This window comes from Sorex fumeus, unplaced genomic scaffold (genome assembly GCF_029834395.1).
Source record: "Sorex fumeus unplaced genomic scaffold, SorFum_2.1 ptg000098l, whole genome shotgun sequence".
Lineage (NCBI taxonomy): Eukaryota > Metazoa > Chordata > Mammalia > Eulipotyphla > Soricidae > Sorex > Sorex fumeus.
The window spans coordinates 61,903,088-61,916,117 of record NW_026606155.1 but is presented as its reverse complement, the minus strand read 5'-3'; the positions used below and the strand labels follow the sequence as shown (position 1 = coordinate 61,916,117).

The 13,030-nt window shown below is 35.4% G+C and overlaps 1 protein-coding gene across 9 annotated transcripts in view; it reads left to right on the top strand.

The window, feature by feature from the left end:
- NPAS3 (neuronal PAS domain protein 3) overlaps nucleotides 1–13,030 on the top strand; it is a 1,011,636-nt gene that overhangs the window by 307,485 nt on the left and 691,121 nt on the right. For 5 of the 9 annotated variants that reach the window (XM_056133997.1, XM_056133998.1, XM_056133996.1 and 2 more), the window contains 2 exons: nucleotides 8,220–8,464; nucleotides 8,576–8,626. In XM_056133997.1, coding sequence (XP_055989972.1) covers nucleotides 8,220–8,464; nucleotides 8,576–8,626 — 296 coding nt within the window. The remainder of the gene's footprint in view (nucleotides 1–8,219; nucleotides 8,465–8,575; nucleotides 8,627–13,030) is intronic. The other 4 variants (XM_056134001.1, XM_056133999.1, XM_056134003.1 and 1 more) reach the window with 1 other exon arrangement.

Genomic DNA, 13,030 nt, shown 5'->3' with positions numbered 1-13,030 from the left:
GACGTGTTGCTGCAGCGATGATCTACAGCAGCAATCTGCCATTTATATAAGGGCAAAATGTGCATCTATATTTAGTTGTGAAATTGGCCTATTATACTCTTGATGTTTACAGAGGCTAACATAAATTAATGATGACAGCTATGAGCAGTGCATTAGTTAAGCAGCAGAGTTCTTACCTTGAACTAGAAGGTTCCAGTTTTAACTTCCAGCATATACTTTGCTGTTTTATTCACACATTAAAGAGAGGGCTCTGAAATCATTGCCTTTTCTCCGAGAACATAAAAGACTTCTATTTGTGAGCTCTGCTCTGCATGATCTGGCCAGGTAAACATTGTGCATACATTTCTAATTACACTAACTTAGAAGCAGGCTGATGTTTGCAGTCGTGGGGAAAATTCTTCTGCCAGTTTTTTTTTTCTTTTCAGCAGGCTGATTTGATTGACTTTGAACTATGTTGTGTCAGTATATGATGGGATATTTTATTGAAAGTCATGAATAAAGGCAAACAGTGCTTATAGGATCTTTACTTTTTTTTCTGGGAAGTTGCCTCATTCAGCTCATGCCAGGGCAGATGTGGGTACTGGAGTAACTATAGATTTCACCATTAACTATGACCAGAGATCTGACAAGTATGCAGGTTTTCAAAGGTTCTTGAGTTAAAATGCTGAAGCCTTTGATGAATTTTTGATGGCTGAATTTTTAATACAGGTCGACCTTCCTTTGAGGCTGTATGCCAGATTAATTGATAAATAGTAGAAGTCTGTATTGCTGGGCCTTCCTAAGCAAAACAAGTTGGAAAATTCATAAAAACTAGCCTATCTGGCTTCTTAAGAAGTACTATAAAGGGTAAAATATAAAGTGGTTATGGCTCTATCTTTTGTTTTCCTTGGAAAATAAATTGCCAAAATTTAGTACATTTTATATAGATTGATAATTGTATTCTAAAAGTTTTCATAAAACTTTTAAAACTGAAGCTTAAAAAGTGTTATGCAACAATAGGACACATTCATTTCATATCAGTAGCAAAAGTGATTTCCACAAATATAACTACAATAGTTTTAATGAGTTTTTCTCCACACCTGGCAGTGCTTACTTCTGACTCTCTGCTCAGGAGCCACTCATGAGGGTGTTTGGGGACCGTATGTGGTGTTAGCATCAAACCAGGCTAGGCCATATGCAAGGCAAAAAACTTAAGCCCTGTACTCTCTCTCTGACCCCTTCAAATATAATGATAAATTATGTCTGAAAATGGACAAAATCTGCTCATGAGAAAGTAATTGGAGATACGGAAACACTTAAACAAGTTGACTTCTGTTTTTCCTCTGTAATGATTATGTCTGCTCTTATTCTCTTTTGTAGATCTCAAGCAATATTATTTCCATAATCATTATAACAATTTCTGTGAAGTAGAAAATCTAAGTAATCAATTTTGTGATTATAAATTTGATCAGCCACAAAAGATAGCTTACTCTTATAATTTAATGATGTTCAAAGTAATCTGTTTTCATCCACCATAGACAAGTGTCCCAAGAAACAATCCAGCATCATGGCAGCTTCAGAGATTTTATGTCAATAACTGATATTTAATTTTAAATTTCTGTTTCGTTTGTTGGACTGGAGCAATAGCACAGTGGTAGGGCATTTGCCTTGTACGCAGCCAACATGGCCGACCCTAGTTCGATTCCTCCACCCCTCTCGGAGAGCCCGGCAAGCTACCGGGAGTATCTCGCCCGCATGGCAGAGCCTGGCAAGCTACCTGTGATGTATTCGATATGCCAAACACACTAACAACAAAGTCTCCAATGGAGACGTTACTGGGCCCGCTCGAGCAAATTGATGAACAACGGGAGGACAGTGACAGTGACAGTTTTGGTTGTTAGCTTTTGATCATTTCTGACTCAAGTAAAATGTCATAACTCGGCCTTGCTCCAGTGTAGTTTGGAGCAGCAAGTGCTTCTGCACAGCCACATCTGCAACCATTTGTGCTGCATGAGCTCTCCATGGTCCTGGATTTGGGGCTTTGTACCACATTAAGAACTTCTAGGCTTGTGATGATTTGGAAATTGCTTTAAAGATTTTGCTAAAAGTGCATATGTGTTTTTACTATCTTGCTAAATAACCCTTTGCTAATAGTTTTTTGATACTTCTGGGAGTTTATTTAAAAAAATAAAATAAAATTTTGGGAACCATATACGGTGCCAAGGATCAAATCGGGTATTAACTGTGTACATGACAATGCTATCTCCTAACTCTTAGATATTATTAAAAATTTCTTGCGAGTGTCAAGAGAGCTAGTACAGAGGTTAAGATACTTTCCTTGCATGCAGTTAACCTGGGTTTGCTCCCGGCACTCTGTATGGTCCCCTGTGCCTGCCAGGAGTGATCCATGAGTACAGACAAGGAGTACGTCCAGAGCACAGCTAGATGGGCCCCAGAAAACACCAAAAAAAGAGTTGAATATCATTTTTCCTACTTATTTGAATGAAAATAATCAATAATTCCCAGTGTAATTTAGATATAAACCTATAATCAGTAATGAAATAGTTATTTCATGCTATTAAAATGATATGTAATATATGTATCTTAATATAATTTGAATATATACACCAATAGAACTTAGACTCCTCTGCTGTGAAGGAAAGTGCTGAGTTATGTATCAGCAAGACCATGGGGAAAGTGTTAATCACCTTTGAGTTCATGAAAGATGTTCAGCATATTGTCAGTTTGGGATTGTTGCAAGCAAGATATTGTTGCAAGCCTTATATTTTATTTCCCTTTGTTTCATTTCTCCTTTTACTCTGTAGTAAACTAAATATACTGATATGAAGGCCAGAATGATATGATAGAGAGGAGAAAGTGTGGAAAGGATCTTGAAAGTACAATAAAGCGTACAGGTAATTAAAATTGTAGACTATACAACTAGCTGGAGCAGTAGCACAGCGAGTAGGGCATTTGCCTTGCATGCAGCTGACCTGGGTTCGATTCCTCTGTCCCTCTTGGAGAGCCCAGCAAGCTACCCAGAGGATCCCATCCACACACCAGAGCCCAGTAACCTCCCATGGTGTATTCGATATGGCAAAAACAGTAATAACAACTCTCACAATGGAGATGTTACTGGACCCGCTTGAGGAAATCGATGAACAACCGGAGGACAGTGCTATTCAAATTATATTAAGATACATATATATTACATATCATTTTAATAGCATGAAATAATTATTTCATTAATGATGAAATGAAGTAAACTAAAGGTGATAGAAAAAGAAGTTTTAGTTAAAATGATACAGATTTGTGCATATAGTGAATGATAATTAGATGTACTACTAGGGAATACATTATGGCTTAACATAGGCTTATTATAGGAAACATTATGAATTAAAATAGGATTTATGCCATCAGATAATTTTATTCTTATTGATAGTAAGCATGGTAGCACGGTCCTCCCATTGTTCATTGATTTGCTCGAGCGGGCCCAGTAAAATCTCCATCATGATACTTGTTGTTACTGTGTTTGGCATATTGAATACATCATGGGTAGCCTGTCAGGCTTTGCCGTGAGGGCGAGATACTCTCGGTAGCTTGCCGGGCTCTCTGAGAGGGGTGGAGGAATTGAATCCGGCTTGCTGGGCCAGCTGCGTGCAAGGCAAACTCCCTACCACTGTGCTATTGCTCCAGCCCATTGATAGTAAAATTTATATAAATAATATAGAAAGAATGTAGCACTTTACATAATCTCTGCTGGAGAATACTAAGTGTGGAAACTATTATAATATTTATTTTCCAAATGAGATCATTGAGATGTAAATTGGTTGAGGAATCTGTTCAGAACACCCAACTAATAACTTTATGATGCTGTGATAGAACCCATACTCCTAACCCCCAAAAGTTTACATATGGGTTGTCTAATTTGAGACGTTCAATAAGTCAGGAAGACTTAGGAAATTCTCCTCTGTTGTAAACTCGGAAGTGAATTCTACCATATTTAGGGTTTATGAAATTGTTAATTGTGTGACTATTCAAGGAGTCACTGATTTTGAGTTTGCCATGTTCTGCCATGGAAACGATCATATGAGCCATTCATGGGTGAAAGAGATTTGTCTGATTTCACTGTATTTGCTTTATTGTCTAAGATGACGTAATTGATACTCAACTTAGGATCATGTACTTGAAAATAGTCATGCATATCTTTCAACTTCTTCTCCAGAACTTTTTCTTTTAAATGTACAACTAAGCAAAAGAATCTTCTAATACAGAGGAGGAGAAAAAGTCAGTTCACATTCAATTGAGTTCTCTAAATATTTATTAAAATAAATTTTGACTGATTTTTATCTAGGCTTAAATATATACCTTTGCAAAATTGTACAAATGATTTTAAATTAGTATAAATTTAATTAAGTAATATTATTTAAATTGAGAACAATTTAATTATAGTTCTACCACTGACTGGAGCGATAGCACAGCGGTAGGGCGTTTGCCTTGCACGCAGCCAACATGGCCAACCCGAGTCCGATTCCTCCGCCCCTCTCAGAGAGCCCGGCAAGCTACCGAGAGTATCTCGCCCGCATGGCAGAGCCTGGCATGCTCCCCGTGACGTATTCGATATGCCAGACACAGTAACAACAAAATCTCCAAAGGAGACGTTACTGGGCCCGCTCGAGCAAATCGATGAACAACGGGAGGGCCTTTACCTTACCACTGACAAATGTAGGAGCTTATAAGCTGATAGAAGCCTTATAAAAATATGGATTAACCTCAAACATAGGTACACACAATTGTATATTAATTTGTGCTTTTTGGTTAGTTCTTTATGTTGCCAGTTATTAACTGTGGTGAAAATGAAGGTACAGACATCAAAGAGAGTTGAGATTTTGATTGCTAAGGAATATAAAGATTATCTGTTTTTTGGCTATTTAGTCTATGTGTATGGATTTTACTGCAATGGAAAGTTTGAGTGTAGGGAATACATTATGGCTTTGTGACATTTAATCATATTTTGTATGTTAGGAATCAACAATATACCATTATACTTATGTGCAATCAATCTATTTTGTAGTATTCTAAGCATCTATATTTTTTATTTAGAAGAGTTTAAAAATACAAAGTTTATTTTAGATTTTAACATACTCCATTATTCAGTGTGAGAATTTCTTATAACTAGGTTCTTCTTTACAAAAGCAAGCTCAAGATTAATCCAAAATGTGTCATTGTCTTAAGGTCTTTAGCTTCAGCTAGTCTGTCAGCAGCTCTACAACCTTCATAATCCTTTGACTGTATTTTATTGCTGTTGCCCTCAAAACCAATTACTACTTATTACAGACACAGTGCTATCATTCTGAAAGTCTTCTGAACTATGGCATCTGCATAATGATGTGATGTGGGAGTCATGGAAACCCTTTGTTATTAAGATTATGGCCAAGAAGATTGCTCTAGTAGGGCAATACAATATATGATAGTTAAAAAATAGGATAGTGGGGGAGAGAAATACTGGAAGAGGTGCTGGGACAGTGATACACAAAGTACCAAAACACAGCTGTCTGATTTTCAAAGTATCAGACATCAGAGGGCTGTGTTTAGGCACAGCATCTTAAGACATTACTGTTGAGACTTCACTTTCAGAAGCTATAGAAAGCCATCTCTCCTCTCCTTAGTTCATATAAGTTTACCTAGCCTACAGGTTGGTCCTTTAATTTGGGTTTTTGCTTCTCCATAGATTATTTTTTCTCAGATTATTGGTTACTGTTAGTTTTAGAATATTGCTAACCCTCTAATTTAATTGAGCTGAATAGAGAAGTTCTTAGTATTAAAATTAATGTTAACTAGATTATAATATAATCTGTGAGTATATATGACAGGAAAATAAATGAAATAAAGGAAAATTCCATATGTCATCAATCTGTAACAATGATCAAAATTGACTTCCTTTTAGACCTACCCCATTATTACCAAAAATTACACATTTTGCTTGACTTATATATTTAAATTTTTAATTGACTCACATATTAAAATGAGAAATGTCCTGTAAAAATGTAGATTTTATTCTTTAGAAATATGCCAGAAATATATAGTGGCATTCAGCATGTTCCAAAGCAGCAGCAACCAGCTGACACTGTGTATATAGTCCCTTTTCTTGCCTGAGCTTTTGTCCTCCAGGTCCCTATAGTTACCAGTAAGCCTCTTCACTCAATGGCTTTCACTAATACAAAGCCATCAAGTTTGTAAAACTTTAATATAGAGCAAAATTATAGTCACGTACTGTAAAAACAAAAGCAAAAACAAAAACTTAAGTTCAGATATTAAATAGTATAAAATAGTATTTTATTAAAAATTAAAAAGATGAAAGCATTGAACTTGAACTATGGTAAAAATGGTAAAGAGAACATGACAAAAGAAATATTCTTAGAGAGCTGAATGCCTTTATTATATGGAAGCAGGCATATGAATTGCTTGACTGTAAAAAGTTGACTTGGTTTCTGTATATACTTTGCCAGATTTTAAGGCATCTTTAACTTTATATAGCTGGCAAATTATCAGTTTTCCACCAAAGTCAAACATTTATAGAATTGTGTAGAGGACAGCCAAGATAGTTTGCAAGAAGTGGCATAGCATATCTTTTTTTTGTCAATTGATGTTTCTTACGATTATAGTATCTGAGACTTAAAGACAAAGGCTTGTCATAAAGACTGCTGTGGCTCTGAGATGACAGCATTAATTTATCTAGTTCTGATAAATACATTAGTTAGTCAAAGCAAAAAATTGGGGAGGTTGGGTTTGGACTATACCAAGAAGTGCTCAGGAGACCATATGCAGTGGTGGGAATCAAGCTTGGGTCTGTTACAGGCAAGAAAAATTCCTTAAGTCATGTACTATGTACTCTTTGGCCACCAAAGTAAAATGTTTTATTAATAGTGTGAGCATGAAATTCGATATGGTATTAGCCTGGAAAACAGTTAACTAGGGCCTTTGGCACTACATAAGTAAATATTCAGTAAGTTACTTCGCCTGCCTGCAGTGACTAATACCAGGTATGAATAGAAGCAGGCATGCTATAAAGTTAGAGGGGCCATACCACTGAATTTATTTTGATAGATTCTTCTAATCTGGCTTTTTGCTTCTTTCTTGTTATTTTGAAATAGGAATCTAGATCCTAAGATTTAAAATGCCTTGAGAATTCAATAAAATGAAGTTATCATCTTAATAGCATCTTGATACTATAAATATTGTCCAATTTAGGTATCATCCCAGACAGATTTTTAAGATATTTCTTGTTTTACACAAAAGAAGCTTTTCAGAATAGGTGGGATTCTCCTGTCAGATCCTTACCCACAGCTTCTGCCAAGCCAGATTCTGCCCTCAGCAGTGTAATAAAACTTCAAATAGAAGTACACATGAATAGTTAAAAGAAAATTCTGAGTTCCACCTGTTGCCACTTCTGTGAAGTAATATGTCTATAATGTTTATAAATTTTAATCACCCACATAGGCTTTATATTTCAACATTAAATTTGAATTATCTTAAAGGTAGAATTCTAGCAATAAACTCATTTTCCTTTACTATCTTAAAGAATCTTTCCAACAATTAATGAATACCCATTAATAAGGGATTAAATTATTCTTTTATCAATAAATTATCTCCACATTTATAAAATTTTATTGAAATCTTCATTATTGGTGTGATGCTTTATTGATCTGGCTGAAGGTCACAGTCTTTATTGAGGACTGAAAACACATAAAGTTAATTTGTTGGTTCTATAAATTTTATTTGTGTTTACTCTATTCACCAGTATCACAGTTGAAATAAATACTTTAGAATGTGTGCTTTTGATGGTCTAAGATCTCATAATGATAAAAGTTAAAGTAGTATAATCATTTGAGGATAGATATGTGGGTACAAGTCTGTTCTTCTAAATTGCTTATAGTTGAGAGCATTGAGCATCACCTGTAAATCTTATGTTAAGAACCAATACCCATGCATGGGCGCTTGGAAGGAAAATGTCCTAATAAACACACAATTTTTACTCATTGTGCTTGGGAGTTTATGGTATATAAGTCCAGAGAAAGTATTTATGGTTTTTGTTAACATTGGCTGAGCCCAATTTTACTATGAAGAAGAATTTGCTGAGTTGAACTGGGAGGAAATAAAGAACTATAGATGGGAGTGGTTTCTGACTGTTGACAGAATTCTACATTCTAAAAGAGTACCTTTTACTCCTTTGATTTCAGCTTGCAAGCACTGAGAAAAGAGAAATCCCGAGATGCTGCACGCTCTCGTCGGGGAAAGGAAAATTTTGAGTTCTATGAATTGGCCAAATTGTTGCCTCTTCCTGCAGCCATCACTAGCCAGCTTGACAAGGCATCCATCATTCGACTTACAATTAGTTATCTGAAAATGAGAGACTTTGCTAACCAAGGGGACCCTCCGTGGAACTTGCGAATGGAAGGCCCTCCACCTAACACATCAGTAAAAGGTAAGTTTTCTGCCACAGTTCATTCTGGAATATGGTGGTCTGTAAGTTTCTTTAAAATTAAATGTTTACCATCATCCTTTCTTCTTTTCCTGCATATCAAATCCTTTAAAGGGATACAAATGTGGAAATCTGAACTCTGCATGAGAAAGACACCATGTGAAGGTGAAATAAACCTCTTCTATTTCTATTTTCCTATCAAAGTCTGTTCACCTTAAATAATCTGACAGTCTATATATGATTTCACAAAAATGAGACATATTTTAATGCATCTTGGGTTTCATTTACATTATGCTACATACAAATTCTTTTCCATGGGTGAAGTTTGAAATGTTTGTTAAAGGATGTGGTTAATATTTTCTGTCTTTAATAACCAATTAGAAGATAGGAGAAGAATCCAGCTAGTATCATTCTGAGCAATGATCTCATTGATTAATTAAAAAAAACAGTTCATATTTTTAGAGTATTAACATATTGCCTAAAATTCATAAATATAAACATATTTGTCTTTCAGATTTAAATGTGGTTACAATTAAATTTTATTACTTTACAATTTTAAGACTTCTTTGCTCTGATAAATATTTTATTGTATGTTTCTTACATTCTTACATAGTTCTTACATTCTTAATAATTTATGCAGCATTTGTATGTGAACTGCATGCATTTGGTTATTTATGACTTTGTGGTGTTGGCCAGTGATTTTATTTTTTAAAAAATTCCAAGGCTTAGGAATGACGTGGTATGCTAGTTTCTTGTGCTTTTACCATTTTATCTAGAACCCTTTTCAACATTAAATAAAATTGGACATTTGGTGGAATTGCAGGCAGGCCCCTTTAGGAGATCGCAGGGTTTGTCGGGATGTGGGGTGGGTTTGGGTTCTTTATGTTTACTTGTCAACTACACTGGAAAAGTATCTGCAATCTTGGCAGTTGAAGCAAAGAGTAAAAGTGGGACGGGGGGGGGGGTAAGAGGGTTTCCAGCCTCTTATGTCATTTAAGTAAAAGTGGAAAGTGAAAACTATAGTTATTTTTAATCTCGTTCTAAGTAAGTTTGATACTGCATGTGTTCATTCTTCATAGTTTTAGCATTGTTGCTCAAGCATGCTGCTTCTTATACTTATGAGAGAATGAAAATTAGAATTTACATTGTGACATACTGTTATCTCCAATGCAGAGGTTGACAAACATTTTCCATATTGGGCCACATAGAAAATAATTTTTGGTTCTGATATCGGGGGTTGCCACCAGCTCTGCTGTTGTAGTGCCAAACGACAAAATACTAAACCATGCAGCGGTACCATAGTTTAGAGACTCCTGATCGAGAGTGTATGGAGAAAAACATAGCAGAGGTAGATCTCAAATGTAGAATGTTTGCAGAAAGGAGCATAGTGTAAACTATGGTACATTTTTTAAAACCCTCTGGGGATTGAATCTTGGTTGGCAGCATGCAAAGGAAGTGCCTTCCTGCTTTAATGTCACTCTGGTCTCTAGATTATCAAACATGTTTGTGAAATAGTACGTTTGTGAAATAGTATTCTGAAATAATCATGCTACTCTTAAGTCATGCAAGATAAAAGAATAACTAAAACAGAGGCCAGAGAGATACTCTTGGTTGATCCTGAGTACTGCATAGGTTCCCCAGAACATTGCAAGATGTGACCCTGAGTGCAGAGTTACTCTGGCATTGCTCAGAGTTTACTCCTGACTCTGCCAGATATGGCCCAATTCCACCAATAAGAAAAAAAATTAAAAAAGTAAAGCAGAATCGACTTGGGTACAATAGAATAAATCAGTGTTTCAGAACCTTTTTATTACTGTAGGTTTTTTTTATTGTGACCTTGTTTCTTTCTTGTGGTCCCTTAGTCCCATGCTGTTGCCCCTGATGTATACTTTCCATCCATGCTCCCTTGGAATATCTTGGGAGTTCAGAGGGGTTTATATACTTCCTGATTGTGACACTCTGGGTTAAACTGCACAATATGCAAATTATTATTAAGATTTAAATACATTGAAGAAAAGTGTTTATATTTTAGTTTTCTTCCATTTTAAGTTTTTTTCCCTAAGGGTTTTCCATTTATAAGCTTTCTTGGAGTAGTGGATGCCAGAGTTGAACAATCTAATGGTTCATGGTCTGCCCATTCTCCTGTGTTATGATCTCCCTACTTCCTCTTAGAATCACAGTCTTTTGAAAACACAGAATCAGTGATTTGGCAGACTGTGTTCTTGTTTTTTTTAGCTAATAGAAATGATGTCAAGAGGGTTTACTTATAGATATTAGCAGGTTTGCAGTTAGAATCTATAGTTTTACCTTCATGTCTGATCTCTTTTCTCTTCCATCCTGTCATTTTCTAATGTTGACATTTTATGTACATAGCCTCACCAACCATTCCAGATGAGAATGTGCTCAGCTTTGGATTGTGACTATTAATTTATTTTCACTCCTTGGCCTTTAATCTGCTGAACTCTGCTTAACTACAATAATGACAAATTTACAAAGAGACTACATTTTTGTCTCTGCTTTCATAGATGTTGCATTCTGTATAGCAACATGGAAAATAGGGCTGACACAAAGGTTCTTTAGGGGCACTGAAGGAAATAACAGTTTTTTTTATCATTTAAAAAACTTTATCCAGTTTGGCTGGAGTGATAGCATAGCGGTAGGGCGTTCGCCTTACAAGCGGCCAACATGGCCGACCCGAGTTCGATTCCTCCGCCCCTCTCAGAGAGCCCTGCAAGCTACCGAGAGTATTCGATATGCCAGACACAGTAACAACAAAGTCTCCAATGGAGACGTTACTGGGCCTGCTCGAGCAAATCGACGATCAACGGGAGGGCCTTTATTTATTTTATTTATTTATCCAGTTTATGGAAGAGCATTAAAATTGGTTCTTATATACCTTTACAATCACTATTAGTCTCACTATTAGCCATCCAGCAATAGAACTGAAGATGTGAGCCAGAGTAATTTTGTAGTGACTTTTCACTCTGGTGCTCAAAAGTTGCTCGGATACAGTGAGCACCTTTGGTAAGCTAGTACTGCTCTACAGTATGTATATATTTTATTGCTGTACTCTTGTTCTGTAATGTAAACCTGCTACTCATTCTGATCAAACATTTATGAAACAACATCAAAAGAAATTCATTTTAATTTATTAAGGTCTGCTATGTTGTGCCCTTGAAGAAGTTCATATGGATAAACAAGCTTATATAAATAGCCTGCAGCATCATGTGAAGTGCAGTTCATAATCCAACAATAAAACGCTAGACATTATACTTTGTGCTTCTCAGAGCAGTCTCTTGAATAAACCTAAAGGCATATGGAAATTTATATGAGCAGTACTTAACACGATGGAGGCAACATTTTTTAAATGTGATTTAGTTGTTCATGCTAATAATTAAATTTCAGAGCTTAAATTTAAATTTATCCCACACACTATGTAGAAATTTAATCATTTTAATTTATTGCTTCAGAAAGGTCTTTTACTGTGTCCTGTGTCCATAATGTCTTCTCTTAAAAATCTACAGAGGTTGATGAGTTTGTTTTGTGATGCCCATTGTATACAGATTATCACAAGTTATGCTTCCATAAAGGACACTCAGGTGACACTGTGTAATCTGTCCTGAGTCAATTACTTCATGGAAATGATATGGTGAGCAATTGGAAGGGAACAGGTAGTTTTTCCCATTATTTTAGAAATATCTGTATTGTTATAATACAGATCAAATCTACAATGAACATTATGCATTATTCAAGAAATGACCAGGCATTCTCAGCAGTGTTTCAGCTAAATAACTGATGATTGTAACCTTTAAAGAAATCTCATTGTGGTGACTGTTGGTAAATCACTTCTCCATTCATGGAAATCTCTATTTAGAGGCGATCTAGAAGCCATTATATCTTTTATTAATCTTAAAAGCAATAGCCGCTGATTTGACATTTGCTAAAACTAGATAAATTTTCTTTCTAATATAAAAAACTTCAGTCAATTTTTTAGAGTTTATTTGCTACAACTTGTATTAGTCCAGGAATATTTACTACTGTCAGCATATGTTTTATTTCTATTTATATTTCAACATGGATTCTTTAAAACAATATTTGCCTATGTGTGTGACAGGCCACAATGCTATAATATGTACAAGACATGTTTAGCTTTTGAAATGGAGCAATTGGAATATATGCAAGATAATTGATGATTGAAATAGAACACATTAGGAAAGAACTTTACAACTTTCATAGAATTTCCATTTACTATGTCAGGGATCGATTTCAAAGCAATAGGTATGTCTTAATAAGAAGAGAGACTTGCAAGTTTTTTAAAAAAATGTATAACATGCCCTCAGTCAAATAACATACTATTACTTAAGCAATTATGTTTACTGTATTCATTTAAAATAATTATGTATGATAACTGAGCTTAGGCATCCTCATGGAATAACTACTGTAATGGTTGTCTTCAAAACTGAACATCTTTATGGGCCCAGCAAGCTTCCCTTGCACAATTCTACCTTAGAAAGAATGTTAAAATGGTTCTGTTTCTTTAAGAGTTTAGAAATTCCAAGACTGAATGAT